The 21,787-nt window shown below is 40.9% G+C and overlaps 1 protein-coding gene and 1 long non-coding RNA gene across 10 annotated transcripts in view; one reads left to right on the top strand and one right to left on the bottom strand.

The window, feature by feature from the left end:
- CHST9 (carbohydrate sulfotransferase 9) overlaps nucleotides 1–21,787 on the top strand; it is a 256,656-nt gene that overhangs the window by 194,620 nt on the left and 40,249 nt on the right. For 2 of the 9 annotated variants that reach the window (XM_070627523.1, XM_070627525.1), the window contains one exon: nucleotides 16,482–16,531. The exons of the other annotated variants lie outside the window; for them this stretch is intronic. In XM_070627523.1, coding sequence (XP_070483624.1) covers nucleotides 16,525–16,531 — 7 coding nt within the window. In that variant the 5' untranslated portion in view covers nucleotides 16,482–16,524. The remainder of the gene's footprint in view (nucleotides 1–16,481; nucleotides 16,532–21,787) is intronic. 9 annotated transcript variants of the gene reach the window in all.
- LOC139084521 (uncharacterized) overlaps nucleotides 1–21,787 on the bottom strand; it is a 77,193-nt gene that overhangs the window by 28,493 nt on the left and 26,913 nt on the right. The gene's annotated exons all lie outside the window — the stretch shown is intronic.

Raw genomic sequence — 21,787 nt, 5'->3', positions numbered from 1 at the left:
CTCCAGTGTGCTGACCGTCCTTTGCCTTATTCCTAACACCTATGGCATTGGAATTGTTCTGTTTTCTCCCTGCTAGACTATGAGGAGGGAGTGGGCACATCCTCTCACCTCTGTGTTCCCCTCATCCAGCCCAAGACCCACACAAAGTAGACTTTCAAACAATATATCTTGAATGGTTGAGCAAATGGATGAACAAATGAATGCCTGTCCTAAGGTGCAGAGGAGAAAAGGCATATTCAGAGCCTTGCCATACCTTCTTCTCCAAAACAGAACTGTCATTCTCTTTAGATCGAGATTGATGCAGTGCGTTCATAGGAAGAAGTTTCTTAAAAAACAGATGTGTCTAAATCAGAAGTGAATATCGTCCCTCTCCCGCAGGCCCCACATATAACAAAGTGTTAAAATGTTTCTCCTCTGACTTCTTTGTTTACATATAAATATATGTACTTTTAAAAGCAGATTAGTTATACATGCTGTTCTGAGAATACAATGAAAATATTGTTCTATATCATTACACAGATTTGATTGTATTATTTTTAGTAGCTACACAGTTAGACCTTTCCAAGCGTAACAGTGAAGGCAGAAACAGGAAAGAGTGATGGCAGGCTCGAAGTCAGGAGGTTGGGCTCTCTGCTTCCCAGCTCTGTGGTCTTAGGCACATTAACTTCTCTAAGCCCCGGTCTTTACCATCTGCGCTACTGGATACCAATAGCCTTGTCTCAAGAGAGCGTGGGGAAGACTAAGTGGACAATGCTTGTGATGCGGCCAGCATGGTACTGATATACTGGAAGTGCTCACTAAATCCTGGCCATTGCAGTCATTATCTCATCCTTTGATTACCTAGACACTGTAAACAAGTAAAGGCAAATGACAAATTAGGAAAAATACTCACAAAATGTATAATAGGCAAAAATTAATGTTACTAAGGGAAAGAGACATGTTCTATTAAAAAAGGGAGCCAGGGAGATGAACAGAAGAAGAAATATCAACGTGCTTTAAGAATATGAAAATGGTCAACCTCTCTAATAAAAAAAATGAGGCAAAGTCAAAACAATAGGATTGCATAACAGAATGTTTCCTAAAAAATTGTCACCATTTTTTTTAAGTCAAGTTGACAGAAGGGTTGGGAAATGGGCTTATAAGAATATTTTTAATATTAGTATTAGACACAGTAAAACTTTTTAACTCATCAATTTTACTTCTAGGAATCTTGCTCAGGAAGGGTCATGGATGTACTCAAAGGTATATATGTGATAGGGGCCCTTCCCCCCCAAAAAAACACAGTAAATAAACATCTTAAAAAAGGAAATTAGAGGCCAGCCGCATGGCCAAGTGGTTAAGTTCGATTGCTCTGCTTCAGTGGCCCAGGATTCACAGGTTTGGATCCTGGACGTGGACCTAACACCACTCATCAAGCCATGCTGTGACACCATCCCACATAGAGGAACTAGAATGACGTACAGCTAGGATATACAACTATGTGCTGGGGCTTTGGGGAGAAAAAAAAAGAGGAAGATTGGCAACAGATGTTAGCTCAGGGCCAATCTTCCTCACAAAAAAAAAGAAGAAGAAGATGATTTGATATATTAAGAAAAATACTATGTAACCATTCAAAATGATACAGATTGAGAATACTTAATGGCATGCAAAGATTATGCATAATATATTAAGTGAACAAAAAAGATTTTAAAGTTTATGTGTTAGATGGTAACCATTTTTGAAAACATAAAAATAAATATCTGGATGCACATACCACAGTGTTAGAATCTACAGGTGCTAGAATCACAGGTATTCATTGTTTCCTTCTTATCTGTATTTCCTAAATTCTTCACAACAAACATTGATTTAGTAATAATAAATAAGATAAACTTTTTTTTAGCACAGCTATGTTAAAGGCTATGTTTCATTTTCAATTTATTTTAAATTCTAACTCTTTATTACGCAAGTAACGCAACTCACTGTAGAAAATTAGAATGTACAAAGAAACGAAAAGAACAACCCACCCACGAATCCATCACCCAGGGAGTCCTAATGTTTAATAAAAATAGGTTCATGATATAAATGCTGTTTTGTAACTTACTTTTATCATTAAATGTATCCATGGTTCGTTACATATATCCACATCATCATTTTCGATTGTCTAGGTTAAGAGGCCCACTGAAAGATTTCACCACAACTCCTTTAGCCAGTCCGCTCCTGAGAGCCTCTTAAATTGTTTTCAGACTTGCTCCTACCCAGCCTGGAACACATATGCTGAGCCAGCTTTGTGTACTACCCTGAAGATTTCCTTCGAATAAATCCCAGAACGGGAATTCCTGCTTCATTCTTGAGTCTTTCCAATTCCTCTTGGTTGGTTAAAAATAGAGCAAGGCAATTAAAATTTGAGTAAGGCAATTTTTTTTCAATGGCAGTAAACCAAAATTCGGTCCCCTCACTGACAGAATTTCCTTCAAACTTCTTCTGATGGAAATTGAAGTAAAGCGTCTGCTCGTCTAGCTCTAAAGATCTATGGTTCTGGGGCAACTTTGTTGCAACCATGAGCTTAATTTCTGCTCTGCCTCAGCCACTGGCTCCCAAGGCCGCAACTGGATCTTGACCTGTAATTGCTCTACTTCAAAATCTGAAACTCAAAGATCCCAGTCTCTGACCACATCTTGCTGTTATTCTCTGGGCATTTTTGTTTTATCTTCCCCTCCCCCCCGCCCCCGCCCCAAGGAAGATTAGCCCTGAGCTAACATCTGCTGCCAATCCTCCTCTTTTTGCTGAGGAAGACTGGCTCTGAGCTAACATCTGTTGCCAATCTTCCTCTACTTTACATGTGAGACGCCTACCACAGCATGGCTTGCCAAGTGGTGCCATGTCTGCACCTGGGATCCAAACTGGTGAACCCCGGGCTGCCAAAGCAGAATGTGTGCACTTAAGCGCTGTGCCACCGGGCCGGCCCCTATTCTCTGGGCACTTTTTACCCACCTAACTGTTCTTTGACCTCATAGATATTTCTGGGCCTTTCATCCTGCCATTCTCTACGTTATTCTCTGCCTTCAGCCACCTTCCTTCTTAATCTCTCCTGAGCCTCATGGCCCATCATCGGATTTCCCCTTCTTCAGGACCCTGCAGCCCTGGCACCTTCTATTTTCACATCGCCTGCCTAGAAAAGTGGAGAACATTACACAACGATGCTGACGGATGCCGCTTTGAAGTCATGACAAAGGCCTTTACATCACCCAGTATCCTAACATCCTCTTCCCTTTAATGATTATTCCAACCCTTCACTGCCTTAAATTTTCATCTTTTCATATTTAGCAGACTGCCTTGCTTCAGATTTTTGGGGGGAAATTGCAGCCACAGGAATGGTCTCTCAGCTTCCCACTTTCCCTACACACTCACTGTACACCCTCTCTCCTCATTTCCTCCAGGATCGGAAGATGGTGTGTCCCTCCTTAGTCCAAAGCCACGCCTGCGCCTTGGATATGTTGCCCACCTTCCTTCCCACCCAGGACCTGAAAGCTTCCATCACTTTCTCTCAAATATTGTCAACCTCTTCTTCTCAGCAGGCTTCTTGCCCTCAGCCCAGGATTATTTTTAAGTTCTCTGATTCCATTAATATTTCTACATTAACTCAATCTCTTGCCTCCATCTTCACTCAACTTTTGCGTATGTGGAGCCTGGTCTTCCTGTTCCCACGTCCAAAGTCACTGACTCTGGCTCCAGCTCCCACCATTCTTTTGAAACTGTTCTTACTACACTCACCATGGGTCAAGAAGGGACTCTTTTTTTAGATCTTATCTCTGGCATACTTAGCACTTTCAAGTATTCTCTTCTTTTTTTCCCCCCAACTTGATATGATGAAAATTTTCAAACATACAGAAAGTTGAAAGAATAGTACAATGAGCATCTATATGACCATCACCAGGATTCACCAGTTGTTAACATTTTGTCTCATTTACTGCCCCCACCTCGTGTATGTGCATGTATGCGTTTAAAAGTAAGTTGCAGACATCATAACACCTCACTCCTAAATACTTCATCACGTGTCTCCTCAGAATAAGGGCATTCTCCTACATAAACACAATGCCATCTTCACACCTAAGAAAGTTGGCAATAATCCTGTAATGTCTTCTGATACCAAGTCCTTATTCAAATGTCTCCAATAGTCTCAAGAATGTCTGTTACGACTATTTCCTCCCTGAACCAGGATCTGAACAATATTCAGACACTGAAGTTGGTTTTTATGTTTCTTTCTTCTTTTGTAATCTCGTACCCTAACCTTTTTTTTTTTTCCATGACATTGAATGGTTTAGGAGTCCAGGTCGTTTGTCTTTAGGATGTGCTGCATTCTGAGTGTTTTCTTATAGCATAGTTTACATTGCTTCTTTCCTAAGTAAACTGGCGGTTAGGTCCAGAAGCTAGGTTGAATTTTCGGCACTGATACCCCATGGGTAAGATGTCCACTTCATGTTACATGTTGTCACTTGTTCCTCTGCTAGTGGTGCCAAGTCTGATCACTTTGTTAAAAGTGTGAACAACAGCTCTCTATTTTAAAAGTATGTTTTTCCTTTGCGATTATTAGGAGATCTATGGAGTAATATTTTGCATGATGGTAATATCTATTTTAGAATCCATTGACAATCACTGCCTGAATCAATTATTACATTGGAGATTTTAAACATTTTTTCTTAATTCTATCATTTCTTCTACATTTATTAGATGGTGTTTTTTTTTTTTTATTAATGTTATGATAGATTACAACCTTGTGAGATTTCAGTTGTACATTTTTGTTAGTCATGTTGTGGGTACACCACTTCCCCCTCCGTACCCTCCCCCCACCCCCCCTTTTCCCTGGTAACCACCGATCAGATCTCCTTCTCAATATACTAATTTCCACCTATGAGTGGAGTCATATAGAGTTCGTCTTTCTCTGACTGACTTATTTCGCTTAACATAATGCCCTCGAGGTCCATCCACATTGTTGTGAATGGGCCAATTTCGTCTTTTTTTATGGCTGAGTAGTATTCCATTGTGTATATATACCACATCTTCTTTATCCAATCATCAGTTTCTGGGCATGTAGGCTGGTTCCACGTCTTGGCTATTGTAAATAATGCTGCGATGAACATAGGGGTGCAACGGACTCTTGAGATATCTGATTTCAGGTTCTTAGGATAGATACCCAGTAATGGGATGGCTGGGTCATAGGGTATTTCTATTTTTAACTTTTTGAGAAATCTCCATACTGTTTTCCATAGTGGCTGTACCAGTTTGCATTCCCACCAACAGTGTATGAGGGTTCCTCTTTCTCCACAACCTCTCCAACATTTGTCGTTCTTGGTTTTGGATGCTTTTGCCAATCTAACGGGTGTAAGGTGACATCTTAGTGTAGTTTTGATTTGCATTTCCCTGATGATTAGCGATGATGAACATCTTTTCATGTGTCTATTGGCCATATTCATATCTTCTTTTGAGAAATGTCTGTTCATGTCCTCTGCCCATTTTTTGATCGGGTTGTTTGTTTTTTTGTTGTTAAGCAGTGTGAGTTCTTTGTATATTATGGAGATTAACCCTTTGTCGGATAAGTGGCTTGTAAATATTTTTTCCCAATTAGTGAGCTGTTTTTTTGTTTCAATCCTGTTTTCCCTTGCCTTGAAGAAGCTCTTTAGTCTGATGAAGTCCCATTTGTTTATTCTTTCTATTGTTTCCCTCAACTGAGGAGTTACAGTGTCCGAAAAGATTCTTTTGAAACTGATGTCAAAGAGTGTACTGCCTATATTCTCTTCCAAAAGACTTATTGTCTCAGGCTTAATCTTTAGGTCTTTGATCCATTTTGAGTTTATTTTGGTGTGTGGTGAAAAAGAATGGTCAATTTTCAATCTTTTGCATGTGGCTGTCCAGTTTTCCCAGCACCATTTGTTGAAGAGACTTTCTTTTCTCCATTGTAGGCCCTCTGCTCCTTTGTCGAAGATTAGCTGTCCATAGATGTGTGGTTTTATCTCTGGGCTTTCAATTCTGTTCCATTGATCTGTGGACCAGTTTTTGTACCAGTACCATGCTGTTTTGATCACTGTAGCTTTGTAGTATGTTTTGAAATCGGGGATTGTGATTCCGCCAGCTTTGTTTTTCTTGCTCAGGATTGCTTTAGCAATTCGCGGTCTTTTGTTGCCCCATATGAATTTTAGGATTGTTTGTTCAATTTCTGTGAAGAATGTTCTTGGGATTCTGATTGGCATAGCATTGAATCTGTATATTGCTTTAGGTAGTATGGACATTTTAACTATGTTTATTCTTCCAATCCATGTGCAAGGAATGTTTTTCCATCTCTTTATGTCATCGCCTATTTCTTTCAAGAAAGTCTTGTAGTTTTCATTGTATAGATCCTTCACTTCCTTGGTTAAGTTTATCCCAAGGTATTTTATTCTTTTCGTTGCGATTGTGAATGGGATAGAGTTCTTGAGTTCTTTTTCTGTTAGTTTATTGTTAGTGTATAGAAATGCTACTGATTTATGCACGTTAATTTTGTACCCTGCTACTTTGCTGTAGTTGTTGATTATTTCGAATAGTTTTTCTGTGGATTCTTTGGGGTTTTCTATGTATAAGATCATGTCGTCTGCAAACAACGAGAGTTTTACTTCTTCGTTACCTATTTGGATTCCTTTTATTTCTTTTTCCTGCCGAATTGCTCTGGCCAGCACCTCCAGAACTATGTTGAATAGGAGTGGTGAAAGTGGGCACCCTTGTCTTGTTCCTGTCCTCAGAGGGATGGCTTTCAGCTTTTGTCCATTGAGTATGATGTTGGCTGTGGGTCTATCATATATGGCCTTTATTATGTTGAGGTACTTTCCTTCTATACCCATTTTACTGAGGGTTTTTATCATAAATGGGTGTTGGATCTTGTCGAATGCTTTCTCTGCATCTATTGAGATGATCATGTGGTTTTTGGTTTTCATTTTGTTGATGTAGTGTATCACGTTGATTGACTTGCGGATGTTGAACCATCCCTGTGTCCCTGGTATAAATCCCACTTGATCATGGTGTATAATCTTTTTGATGTATTGCTGTAATCGGTTTGCCAAAATTTTGTTGAGGATTTTTGCATCTATGTTCATCAGTGATATCGGCCTGTAGTTCTCCTTCTTTGTGTTGTCCTTGTCAGGTTTGGGGATCAGAGTGATGTTGGCTTCATAGAATGTGTTAGGGAGTTCTCCATCTTTCTCAATTTTCTGGAACAGTTTGAGGAGAATAGGTATTAAGTCTTCTTTGAATGTTTGGTAGAATTCTCCAGAGAAGCCGTCTGGTCCTGGACTCTTGTTTTTGGGGAGGTTTTTGATTACCGTTTCTATTTCCTTACTTGTGATTGGTCTATTCAGATTCTCCATTTCTTCCTGATTCAGTTTGGGGAGATTGTAGGAGTCTAGGAATTTGTCCATTTCTTCCAGGTTGTTCAATTTGTTGGCATATAGTTTTTCATAGTATTCTCTTATGATCTCTTGTATTTCATTGGTATCTGTTGTGATTTCTCCTCTGTCATTCCTGATTTTATTAATTTGCGATTTCTCTCTTCTTTTCTTGGTGAGTCTGGCTAGGGGTTTGTCAATTTTGTTAATTCTTTCGAAGAACCAACTCTTTGTTTCATTGATCCTTTATATTGTCTTTTTTGTTTCAATATCGTTTATTTCTGCTCTTATTTTTATTATTTCCCTCCTTCTACTGACTCTGGGCCTTGTTTGTTCTTCTTTTTCTAGTTCTGTTAGGTGTCGTTTGAGGTTGCTTACGTGAGCTTTTTCTTGTTTAGTGAGGTGAGCCTGTATTGCGATGAATTTCCCTCTTAGGACTGCTTTTGCTGCATCCCAAATGATTTGGTATGTCGTGTTCTCATTTTCATTTGTCTCCAGATAATATTTGATTTCTTCTTTAATTTCTTCAATGATCCATTGTTTGTTGAGAACCGTGTTGTTTAGTCTCCACATTTTTGCACCTTTCTCTGCTTTTTTCTTGTAGTTGATTTCTAGTTTAATAGCGTTATGATCAGAAAAGATGCTTGATATTATTTCAACTCTCTTGTATTTATTGATGTTTGCTTTGGTTCCCAAAATATGGTCAATCCTTGAGAATGTTCCATGTGCACTTGAGAAGAATGTGTAACCTGCTGTTTTTGGATGAAGTGTTCTATATATATCTATTAAGTCCATCTGGTCTAATTTTTCATTTAATTCTATTATTTCCTTGTTGATTTTCTGTCTGGATGTTCTGTCCATTGGTGTTAATGGTGTGTTGAGGTCCCCTACTATTATTGTATTGTTGTTGATGTCTTCTTTTAGTTCTATTAAGAGTTGCTTTACAAATTTTGGTGCTCCTGTGTTGGGTGCATATATATTTATAAGTGTTATGTCTTCTTGGTGGAGAGTCCCTTTTATCATTATATACTGTCCCTCTTTGTCTTTCTTTATCTGTTTTGCTTTGAAATCTACCTTGTCTGATATTAGTATAGCGACACCTGCTTTCTTTTGTTCATTATTAGCTTGGAGTATTGTTCTCCATCCCTTCACTCTGAGTCTGTGTTTGTCTTTGGGGCTGAGGTGTGTTTCCTGGAGGCAGCATATTGTTGGATCTTGTTCTTTGATCCATCCTGCCACTCTGTGTCTTTTGATTGGGGAGTTCAATCCATTTACATTTAGAGTGATTATTGAGACGTGGGGGCCTACCACTACCATTTTGTGTCTTGTTTTCCGGTTTTCTTCAGTTTCCTTTGTTTCTCGTCCCATGGTTTAATCTGTTCTGATGTAGAGCTGCTACTCTCTGTTGTTGTCCTTCTACTTATCTCCTCTGCTCTTGGTTTTGTAGCCCCTTTCCTTTTTTGGATTTTTCAGGAATGAGGGTTTTCCTGAGGATTTCCTGAAGAGGAGGTTTTGTGACAATGAACTCCCTTAATTTTTGTTTATCTGGGAAAGTTTTTATTTCTCCATCGTATTTGAAGGATATTTTCGCTGGGTAGAGAATTCTCGGCTGTAGGTTTTTGTCCTTCAGATTTTTGAATATATCATTCCACTCTCTTCTAGCCTGTAAAGTTTCTGCTGAGAAATCTGCTGATAGCCTGATGGGGGTTCCTTTGTAGGTTAGTTTCTTTTGCCTGGCTGTCCTTAATATTTTCTCCTTGTCGTTGACTTTTGCTAGCTTCACTACTATATGCCGTGGAGTTGGTCTTCTTGCATTGATAAAGTTTGGAGATCTATTGGCTTCTGTCACCTGAAGATCCATCTCCCTCACCAGATTTGGGAAGTTCTCAGCCATTATTTCTTTGAATAGGTTTTCTGCCCCTTTCTCCTTCTCTTCTCCCTCTGGTATACCTATAATCCTTACGTTGCATCTCCTAATTGTGTCTGATAATTCTCGGAGAGTTTCTTCATTTCTTTTAAGTCTTGCTTCTCTCTCCTCCTCTGCCTGCAACAATTCTATATTGCCATCTTCCAAATTGCTAATTCTTTCCTCCATATTATCGGCCCTACTGTTCAGAGCATCTAGATTTTTCTTAATCTCCTCTATTGTGTTCTTCATTTCCAATATTTCTGTTTGGTTCTTCTTTATCGAATCAAACTCTTTTGTGACATAGCTCCTGAACTCGTTGAGTTGTCGGTCAGAATTCTCTCTTAACTCAGTGAGTATTTTAATGATGGCTGTTTTGAAGTCATCATCATTTAGGTTATATATCTCATTTTCTTTGGGATTGTTTTCTGTGTATTTGTTACTTTCTTTCTGTTCTGGAGATTTAATGTATTTTTTCATATTGCTTGATGATGTTGATTTGTGCCTCCGCATGGAGATAGAGTTTAGTTGCTCCTTTCACTTGTTTCAGCTGCTGCGGTGGGGGGAGCAGCTGTTTATACTTCACCAACCAGGAACCCTGTCCGTAGTTGCTAACTGGGCCTGGGCCCCTCTTCGTAGCCACAGTGGCCCTTTGGATTCCCTCCTCTGCCGTGGAGGCCGTCACGGGGGGCTTCAGGCTGCAGGTGCCTACTGTTGTTGCCCACCTAGATGCGCTCTCTCCTTGGGGTCTGCAATGGTGTTATGGGCTTTTCCAGTGGCCAGGGGTGGGATCACTTATATTTGTCGCTCCGTTGCTGTCGGCACCCACCAAATCTCACTTGTCCTCTATGGGTCGCAGGAGAGCTATTGGCATCTTCTACAGTCTGTGGTTAGTACACCTAGCTATGCTGCTTTTGCCCTGGGGTCTTCCAGCCTTGTGGCTGGCGGCTGGGTGCCTTCTACTGGTGCTGTGCAGAGGCTTTCCCTAAGGCTTCTGTGAGCCTGTAGGGTTTCCCCGTAGGCTACTAAGCTGGGTCTCTGGAACTCTCTCCAGCCCCAGTCCTCTCCGAGATCTCCGGCAATCCCTAGCCTCCCTGGGCGGACAACGGCAGCTGGGGGTCGCCCCGCCCTCTGGGCTTCTCTCCGGGCCTCTGCCGGGAGCTCTGAATGCTCAGCGTGGCCCCTCTGCTACCGGCAGACAGAGAGTTTTGTCTGCTGCCTGGCGGAGCTCCGGCGCTTCCCCTCCGGGTCGCCGAACCGGCCTTTGAAAGTTCCCCCGCCCCGGTCCTCTCCGAGATCTCCGGCAATCCCTAGTCCCACGGGGCGGGCAACGGCAGCTGGGGGTCGCCCCGCCCTCTGGGATTCTTTCCGGGCCTCTCCCGGAGCCGTGAGTGCTCAGCGTGGCCCCTCTGCTAATGGCAGACAGAGAGTTTTGTCTGCTGCCGGGCGGAGCTCCAGCGCTTCCCCTCCGGGTCGCCGAACCAGCCTTTGAAAGTTCCCCCGCCCCGGTCCTCTCCGAGATCTCCGGCAATCCCTAGTCCCACGGGGCGGGCAACGGCAGCTGGGAGACCTCCGTGCCCTCCGTGTCTCTCTCTGGGACCCTCCGGGCGCCCCGAGCACCAGGCTGGGTCTCCCCGCCAATGGCGGGGAGAGACTCTCCCCGCGGGCTCAGGTGTGCAACTCCAAAGTTTCCCTCTGCGTTTAGGAGTAATTGCGGGGGGTTTAAGTAGGGTTCTGGTCACCTGTTTCCACCGTCACTCCTCTGTTGTGTTCTCGCTCCTGCCCTAGATGTGTGTGGATCCTCTGGGGGCGTCCGTTGGAAGAAAGCCGCTTGCGGGTACTAGGCTGCCCGTCGGGGTCGGAGAGTTTTCACCTATTTCCACATCCTCCCGGAGGAAAGTCCGTCCGCCTTCCAATGTATAGTCGCGTGGGTGTCTCAGACGTCCTGAGATGCTGTCTGGATATCCTTTGTCAAGCGATAAGTGTCCAAATAATTGTAGACTCGAAGGGCGAGAGACAAAGAGGACTACTCACGGCGCCATCTTGGAATTCCTCCTAGATGGTGTTTTTTAATAAAGAAATCTTCCCTTTTTTCCCCCTCTGCCTTTTTTTGTTTGGTCTGGGGAACCACTGTGAACTCATTGATTTTTACTGATGCAATGTATTGCAACCAGTTATAATCATTATTCTTTTTGGCATGCACGTTTTTCCTAATATGACATTGCAAAACTCTTTAAGCCAGCTTCTGTGTCTTTTTGATATGACTTTATTCATTTTGAGCACTTCTTCGGATTGTTGGAGAAAAGAGCTATCTTTTGCCTGCCCCAGCCCTGGAATTGGTTTCTCTAAGGAGCCCTGGTTCCTTTTAATGGGGAATAGCATGTAAAAACTAAGATCTCAATGTTGAGTGTGCTCATTGCTGCTGGGGTGTTTGGTTTTTTTTGCTAAATGATGGCTTCATATAATGTAATATACTTAAAATTGTTTCAAACTTGTAATGCCAATATTACTACTGATGATAAATCTACTGGGTGAAGCTTACAATTTCCTTGCACTGCTTTTTTGTTCTTCGAATATAAACCATAAAGATAAATAATCAACGGACTGTGTTCACAGTGACTTGAAATTATTTTTTTTCTGGTTTTCTTATCAGCCTGATACAGAGTTAAGTTCATTTGTTTCAGTTTGTGTTCAATTTTAGGATTTGCCTTTTTATTTAATTTCACATTTTGGATATGGAGAACATTCACATGGTTCAAAAGTCACAACTATATAAAAAGGTATTCTCAGAGAGGTCTTCTTCCCAATCATGTCCTCTTCTCCCTGTCTACCCACACTCTCCCCCAAAAGTAACCATTTTCATTAGCATCTGGTTTATTCTCTCTGCATTTATTTTTACAAATATGACCATATAGATAGATACATATTCTTATCGCAGAGACATTTTCCTTATTCTGTTTTTATAACTAAATAGTCCTCTATTGGGTGGATGCACTTATAGTTGTTTCTCATGGTTTGTTTCTTAGCTTTTGTTATTACTTGTAATGCTGCATTGAATAACCACATGTATATATTTTTTATATTGTAGAAGTGTATCTTCAGGGTAGGTGGTATCTTCTAGAAGTAGGAGTCAAAGGGCAAATTCATAAGTAATTTTGTCAGATACTGACAAATTCTCCTCCTACAGGGTTGTGTCATTGTGCCTCTACTGCCACCAGTGAAGAGCAGATCCCTCCCAACTTCTTGATTCCCTTGATACCCATGATAACGCACCATTGTTAAATTTCTTATATCTTTGTGGTTACTCTTTCTCTTCACCTTTCCTCCCATCTCAGCCTCATTTCATCTCACTCTATACATTCTCCTTGAGTAATATTATTAACTGTCCATGCCAATTAACTCCTGTTCACTTCCTCGCCTGATAACCCTGGTAACTTCCACACCTGCATTGGCAGTCCAGAGAGCTCCCTGGAGCTCCAGACTCAGGTATTCCTCTGCCTGCTCAGCATTTCCATCCCTAGATGTCCCTTAGATAATGAAACCATGTCTGTTATCAGAACTTATTATCTTACCCTCTAAAACTGCTCCTTAGATGGCACCACCATCCAAGTAAACATCAAACTTGGAACCTGCTAGTTGTCCTGATTTCTGTCTTTTGCTTATCCATCAGCAGCTGATTTTACTTCCTGTGCGTTTCTGGAATGGGGCCCTCTACATCCCAACACCACTGCCCTCTCTCAGGACCTCCTCACCTCTCCCTGACAGCATTGCAATGGTCTTCTAGCTTGTCCTCTGCCTCCACCCCAGTCCTTCTGAAAATCATCTCAACACAGTAGCCACAATGAGATTTTTTTATAGATTTCAAAGTTCTGCATTGCTTAAAGTGAAGGGTGTTGAAATAACTTGCTATAGTCATTGCCGAATAGCTAATCCATTAAAAGTAGTCTAGATTTCATGAATGTTCTGATGTGTTTGGGAGAAATTTTAGGTAGCAATTTAAAAGGAGAAGTGGCGGCCCAGGGTTCGCCAGTTCGGATCCCAGGTGCGGACATGGCACCACTTGGCACGCCATGCCATGGTAGGCATCCCACATATAAAGTAGAGGAAGATGGGCACGGATGTTAGCTCAGGGCTAGGCTTCCTCAGCAAAAAGAGGAGAACTGGCAGTAGTTAGCTCAGGGCTAATGTTCCTCGGAAAAAAATAAATAAATAAAAATAAATAAATAAATGAGAAGTGGTATTCACAGACTGCTTTCTGAAATAACCCTTCCCAGGGCCAGTGTTGTTACAGAAGAAATATAATGTATCCAGTTATTTGAGCCAACAACCAGCATCATGCTATTATGACTAGTTTTTTACACAGCAAATATTCTCGAACAGCGGAAAAAAGAAAGTCCTCTTTAAGTAGTGAATTTAATCAAAGTCAAGGCAAAAGGATTTTCTAGTTGTATATAAGATTGTGATTGGTGATTCAAACTACCAAAATATTATTGACCCTAACTTGGTTAACAGAGAAGGGTGGAATGGGCAAGACAGTGAGAGGAGATAGGTTAGCATCTTAAATTCTTATTTATACCACTTGGGTGTAATTTAAATGTAAGGAGAATTACAGTGATGTAAGCGTTCATTGTAGCACTCTAGCGGAATTAGTATTATTTGCCTGTACCATAAAACTCTAAAGGCTTATGTTCTCTGTTGTTTCAAGGAAAAAAAGAAGAATGGGAGATTTTAAAATGAAAAATCATATAACAATTCATGTATAAAATGGTTTAGGGACTCATGAGTTTAAGTTTCCTGTTTAAATTATTACTTTCATAGCAACAACCAAAGTTGACCAGAGTTATACGTTTACCAAAGGGAAGGGAAAAAAAAAAACAAAAAGAAAAGAAAATTAATCTGTCACCATTGTGAAACAGAATAAATCAACACATTTTCCAAAAATTTTTTTTCCAAAAAACAAGAAGCTAGGAATCAATTATGATTCAAATGAATATTAAATGTTTTCCTTTTAATTAATTTTAATGATGTAAAATAAATATCTGATTGGAAAAGAATTTGCTATGGTACAACTATAGATCACGTCCAACTTTGTTATTTCCACCCTTTCCTGGGTGTTTCAAAAAGATTCCCACCACAGAAGTGATCTTATGACCCATCCGTATGCTAACCTACCGCCACTCCCTGCTCCCACCCCCTCACCTCTCACTCTCCAGCCAGCAGGAGGGGTGATTAGAATACACGTAGGACCTCTGAATTGTAAAGCAAGCAAACAAATGGCAAAATTCCCCCAAATGCAAAAATATACAAAAAAGTGAAAGAGATGAAATTCATCGGAATCCTGAGTCCCTCCTCTCCTGTTGGTATTGTACAGGAAAAATATCTCATAGGTTGATATTGGGAAAATGGTGCTACGTGGAGCCACCTACCAGCTGCCTGTTTACATTTGGTCTCTGCTGCCTGAACCACAGGCCCGCCACATGCTGCAGCGTGACCCCCTGATCATACAGAGGGACCATTGGAAAAGGCTTAGCCTTCCCTCTTTCTCTCCACAGAACGTAATCTATACTATCCAAACAAACTCTCTGGAGGTCTGTTTACATCATGTACAAAGAGCTGGGAGACTGACTAACAATTACTGGACATTAACAATCCTTTCAGCTAGTTCTAGCCTGAAGTGGGTGAATGTTGATATGTGGAAAAGAGGTAATTGAGAAAACATCCATATATACCATCTAGTACTCCAAAAGTTAACTAAGAATAACCAGCTGTCCCAATTCAATGTTGTTTTCTTAAAAAAAATTCTTGCTTGAATTTGAAAGAAAAACAGCAGCCCATTTCAAAAATCTGCATTTGATTATTCTTTCAAAAAGCTAGTGTTTCTCATCACTTCCAAAGGTGAGGGGGAGGGAACTTTACTTTTAATTAGAATGTGGATCCTGCTGTAAGTGACATTGTGAGGTCCATTGATTGATGGTGTCATTTACACTTTCCCTGACTGTATACTAAGGCTTTGAGCCATCACTAAGGCTAATTAGAAGCTGAAAGTACATGGGATCTGCAAATTTAGTAAGAGATTAATAAAACCCAGTAGTTTCTGGACAGATAATGGATGTGAAGCAAAGAAAATAAATTTAATGCTAAAATGTTAGGTGTGTTGAAAAAGATGATTCTGACACTTAAAATGGTGAGGAAGACTTTATTTAGGTTTATTGTAGTAGGGGTGCTTGTAATAGAGGAGAGAGATAGGTCTCCACTCCAGATACAACAAGGATTAAGTAGGCATTTATAGCCAAGGAGCAGAGTGTGGGGGTCAGCCAGCAGTGATGTCCCCTACTAAGAGGGGACACCAAGGGTAGAGGAATCCTTGCTGAACTGACCTAACAGGATTCTTGCTAAACACAGGCCAAGGACTTAGACCCATCAAAGGTGGGTGACAAGAAACTTGATCAGATATCAAGGGTGATCACATATCAAGTGTGGGGGGACTCTTGCTAAACTCATTTAGCAGGATTCTTGCTAAGACTCGGCTGGACAGGCAGAAGACAGGACTGGGGTCAAAGTTAAGGCCTAGATGAGAAGAGGGCTCAGAGGATCCTGACTAAAGTTTGATCAGGGAGAGAATCTTTGTCAGGTGCCACATCGTAATTCACCCTAAGAAGTATCAAAAGATAAACAGGAAGTTGTACGCACTCTTCTTCTCAAAGCCTGTTTTGCATGAGAACCAGAATTGGTTCACTAGAGAGGCACCAACCCCCCAGTTCTCGTGAGAAGTCCTGCTGCCTTTGTCGCAACTGGTCCCTCCAACCGCACTTCCCTGGAGCGAAAGAGCAGGATTCTGTCTCCTGTGCAGTGTGGCAGTCTGGGGAATGGAGGCCAAGGGCAGGACTTGGCTATATGCCTGTGCCTTTATGCCTGAAGGTAAAAATACGATTTTAAGCATTTTAATTTTTATTAATTGACTAAACAAAAGTTCTTGACTATTTGTAAATCATTTAAATTTGATTGAATTTTTTTCTCTTTTTTTGACATTGAAAATACATATTATTCCTAGTTCTCTTCACTACTCCCTGGTCATTCCAGAGTAGAATACTTTGTTGTCTTGAAATTTGTTCTTATCCTTCTTAACCACATTCAAAAACAGCTTCCATCTGGATTTGAAACACTCTGGTTTTATTCTCCTTGGCTAGGATATCCTGTGACACAAAGGAATGAGAACTGGAGTCATTGCAGATGCCAGGTATTGTGTTAAGCCCCTTACATATGTTATCTCATTGAATAACCAAAAATGATTCTATAATATAAGTATGTTTGTTCTTATTTTATAGATGAGTAAGCTCAGAGAGGTTGATAGTTGCCCAAGATCACACAGACAGAGAGTAAAGAATTTGAGATTCAAGCCCAGACATTCTGATTACTTGCCCTCACTCTAGACCATTACTAAAATCTGTGTTCTAGACTCAGCTCTGCCATTAACTTGGTTGGTGTCCTTAGACAAACTTTCATAAGCCTCAGTTTATAAATAAGGAAATTGACTTAAGTTTCTTCTGCTAGAACTTGCGATTGCCTTTATGATATTCTGATTTATAATAAGAAATATATATTTGGTCTTTGTCCCTGTTCCCAGCACGGAGCTCCAAAAACTCTTGGAATTTCCTAAGAGATGAGAGCAATTAATGTCTTTTGTTATGTTAATGAGGAGACTTTTGGACCTCACCTGAGGATGGGGGCTGGGTGCCAGGAGAACCAACCATGTGATTAGAGGGTTGGAACTTTCAGACCCCTCCACCAGACTCCCTACCCCAACCTTCAGGAAAGGAAGAGGAGCTGGAGGTTAAATCAGTTGCCAATTGCCCATCAACCATGCCTGTGTAATGAATCCTTCATAAAAACCCAAAAAGATGGGATTCCAAGAGCTTCCAGATTGATGAAGGTGTGGAGGTGCTGGGAGAGCAGAGCACCCAGAGGGCATGGAAGCTCCACACCCCTTCCACATACCTTGTCCTATCCATTCTCTTCCGTCTGGCTCTTCCTAAGTTACATCCTTATGTAAAAAACTGGTAATCTAGTAAGTAAAATGTTTTTCTGAGCTCTCTGAGACACTCTAGCAAATTAATCAAACCCAAGGGTGGGGTTGTGAGGACTTTTATCTAAGGCTGCTGGGTCAGAAGCACAGGTGACAACCTGGACTTGCCACTGGCGTGGAGGGGGCAGTCTTGTGGGACTGAGCCCTTAACCTGTGGGATCTGATGCTGTCTCTAGGTAGATAGGATCAGAATTGAGTTAAGTTTGTAGGCTACCTGGTCAGTACCCATGAAAAACTGAGTTAATTGTTTGGTGTTGTGGGGGAGGAAGACATTTCCTCTACCTGCTCTGGGTTCTTCTGGCTGGGGAACAAATTGAATTCGCATGAGACTAGAATAACAGGAGAAATTAAACAAAGTTTTATAACATGTGTACATAGGAGAGGCTCAGGCAACCTGAGCAACTTGCCAAAATGGCTGAAGCCGCCACCTTAAATATCATCTTCAGCTAAAGACAAAGAAGGATGTTGGGGGTGGAGGGTAAGCCGATCATGGGAGATTACCACACAAGTACAGTAAACAAGAGTCAGGTTATTATGCAGACTTGAGTCCTTGCCTTCCACATTGATCAAGAGTTTCTAGAGATAAGGTCATCCCTGCTTCTTCCTGGTACAGAGAGGGAGACACCTTTACAGATGGAGATTTCCTTTACAAATGTAAATGTCTCTTAACAAAGGGTAAGCAAATTCCACTTTTCAGAGTTTCTTTTCTGTCTGCAGTTTTTAAAAGTAAGCAGCCCAAAATAATCCTCATGCCAAAGAGGCATATCTTGGGGTGGCCAATTCCAGTCCCCCACGGTGTGTTAAAGAAAAAATACACACTGGGATTGGTGTCAGGATTGTAGCCTTTGACTCAACTCCAGGACCAATGAGAACTTAAGCTCTAAAACCAAACTTCTAACTTGCTAGTTCCTGATAGTAAATCCTTCTGTTAGCTTCAAAAGGGTGTCTCTTCTTATTCACTGTGGATGATGTAAAATTTGCATCCCATTACCTTAGGAGGCATCAAATGATTAAAATATAAATAAAATACAATGGTCTCCCGAAGTTCTAATTTGGTATTTATTTCCCTCTCCATACTTTAACAGTCTTGCACCCTGCAGGTTCCTCTGTCCTCTCTCTTCAGAAGACTGCCTGATAGTGACCTCTTTCCTGAGCTCACTTTCTGCCTCCTCCAGGATGTCTTCCTGGTATTTTAAACTTAACAAATGCTGAACTGAGCTAATCATCCAGCCTCTATGTTACTCAACAAATTGACTTCTTTAAAGATTTTTTTTTTCCTTTTTCTCCCCAAAGCCCCCCGGTACATAGTTGTATATTCTTCATTGTGTTTCCTTCTAGTTGTGGCATGTGGGACGCTGCCTCAGCATGGTCCGATGAGCAATGCCATGTCCGACCAAATTGACTTCTTTAAACTGGCCTTATTCCTTGTTTCCTCCTTTGCATTAAGAGCATCTTCTTCAAGTAACCGAGCTTAAGATCTTGGTCATCTTTAATTCCTTTCTTTCCACTGTCCTACAGCCTCAACCCCCCATCTGAATCGTAAAGTCTGTTCTACCTATGCAGTGTGTCACACATTCACCTACATTCTTCCATCTCCTTACCAGTGTCCTCCATCCTCAAGTCATAGCACTGTTAGATTATTCTTCTTAAAACAATTTTGATCATTCTCTGGCTCAAAAATCTTCTAGAGATCCCTTACCAAATAAGTGTCAAGATCTCTCCTTAACTATTTAGGGCCCTCCATGATATTGGTCCATCACATGCATTTTGCCTGCCTCTTATACTCGCTGATATACAGACTACACTTCAGTCAGGCAGGACTATTCACTGCTCTGTGTACACAGCCCATGCGTTTCCTGGTTCTGTGATTTTGCTCATGCTTTTCCTTCTGGGTGAAATGCCTTTCCTCCAATCTGCTTCTGTGAGTATCCTACCCAAATCAAATGCTGTCTCCTCCGTGAAGCCTCCCCAGGTTCCCCCACCACACCTGACCTCTTCTCTTTTTTGTTTCTGCCAATTCTATGGAAATTTTCAATCTCCCTCATTCTTTTTAGGGCCAAAGAACTTAAGTAACTATAAACAAATTTAGCGACCATCTGTACTTGCAACACTGTCATTATGCACTAAAGACAAAGCAAAAATGAGAGGAAGTGAAGTTATTGGCTAAATACCATATGGTTTGATAGTGGCAAAGCCAAGACCAAAAAAGTCTGAAAGTGAATCCATCACCATTTCTACTATATTAAGATTTAAGTACCGTTTTTTTCCTTCTCCCCAAAGTCCCGCAGTACATAGTTGTGTATTCTAGTTGCAGGTCCTTCTGGCTCTGCTATATGGGACACCACCCCAGTGTGGCCTGACAAGCGGTGCTAGGTCCATATCCAGGATTCAAACTGGTGAAACCCTGCGTCACTGAAGCAGAGTGTGCAAACTTAACCACTTGGCCATGGGGCTGGCCCCTAAATACCTTTTGATCTGACTACCTGTACAATTTACTAATAAATCATCCCTTTCAGCTCCATGATTTCATGCTGCTACTTTTTCTGTGTGCTCATCTTGTTTCCTCTACTTCTGTACCTCCAGAGCACCTAGCATATTCTCCAGAAAGATCGCTCATTAAAATATTGCTTTAGGATCAAATGAATGAGTTTTGCTAGAGTCAAAGCATCTCTAAGCTTGGGGATAATCTGAAAATCCTTTAACCTGAACACTATGGCTGTTGAGAGTTCATCCATTCTTTTCTTTACTTTACCAATATTTTTTTGAGTGGTTCAAGTTACATATTTAAGCTCATAAAATTTAAACATTTAACTGAATACAACCAATGTGTTTATAAACAAGGAAGAGAAGCCATCATTAATGCATCTATGTCTCAGGTTGAATTAAATTCCTTTTGACTCTGATTGTTAACTCAAACACAAGTTATTTAACTGTTATTGAACCATCACTGTAGCCACCTCAAACACTTTCTAAAATGAACTAGAAAAAAATAATCAGCAATTTAATTTTTCAACTCATAACCGTAAAATGTATGTAGGTACTTTTCACCTTCTTTTTTGCACAGGTGTGTGGGGATGCACACATACGTGTGCACTCACATGACACAACCCCCACATACACATGCAATCCACCTGCACCACGGTTATCTTTGAAAAATGGATAACTGCAGCTCCCAAGGGACATTCTCTGATGGTGGTGAAGAATTGTCATTCTTTATTATGACAATAATAATCGTTATTACTATTGTCATTATTATTTAAAGTCCAGAGTTGGTGCCTGAGTTTTTTAGCAGTAGAGTTATAAACAATGAGTACTAATTTTAAAAAATATCACGAGATCAAGGTAGTAGCTACACGTGACACCTAAAGATCCCTCTTTCTAGATAGCTCTCAGTGGGGGAGAGAACGCAATTGATAGCCCTCTTAGGGACGAAATGGCAAGATAACATGTCTACACTATATATGTTAGAACATGGTCTTCTTAGCCATCCGTCACAGAAACAGACGGACTCCAACCAGCAGTTTACATCAAACTCATTTCCTAGACAGAGAAATTGAGGCTTGATGGAGAATGAAGTATCGGCACAGAGAGAGGGGATCCTGAGCTCCCGTAATTCACTTCGCCCCTAGGTTCCTGCACCCCTCATCCTTTTTCCTCTCAGCGTTTCAGGGCATTGTTCCTTCAGTTTGCACTAAGTTGGTTGGAGGTAGGCACCATAGGTTTGATTGATACTGCAATTTGCATCTCAAGGCATCGCTCGATAAATACAGTGCAATGAAAGGCTACTCTCTCACAAGCCAATTTCCCCCTCCGGGCTGACTTTGGAAGCTCATTGATGTCACTTCCTTCCTCAGTCAGCAAGTGAATTTTCTTTAATTCTCAAGACCAGCTGTCCATGCTGTCAACAGAAAGTTATTAAAATTCCTTTAAAGTGAATAAAAATAGCCTAAAAGCAAATGTACTTGGAAACAGGAAAGAATCAGTATGCAAAGTCCACAAACCTCTGAGCAAAATAATGTTGATCCAACCAGAGATTTCAAACACTGTACATTCAAGATGCTAGAAAAAATAATTAAAAGATGCTAAACCACATACTTCTTAATCTTTTATTAGCAGTGGCTTATGCAGTTAAAATTTATCCCCTAAATTCCATGCCTCTTTTTCAAATATGATTTGAATAAATTTGGGAATGACTTAGGTTTTCCTTAAATGGGATTCCCTCCTTTTTTCTTGCAACTGCCAGGGAACATTTACATCTCCACCAGGCAAAGACTATCCATACGCAAGAAAAAAAGTTATTAGCAGCCATCGCAATCATTAGGGCCACAAAATAATTATATAGTTATATATTTTAATTTATTAGGGTTTTAATAGCTCAAGGGAGGAGATCATGTTTCTCATATTTAAATG

The sequence above is a fragment of the Equus przewalskii genome, chromosome 7 (genome assembly GCF_037783145.1).
Source record: "Equus przewalskii isolate Varuska chromosome 7, EquPr2, whole genome shotgun sequence".
In the NCBI taxonomy this organism is placed as follows: Eukaryota; Metazoa; Chordata; class Mammalia; order Perissodactyla; family Equidae; genus Equus; species Equus przewalskii.
This window is presented reverse-complemented; position numbering and strand designations above follow the sequence as displayed.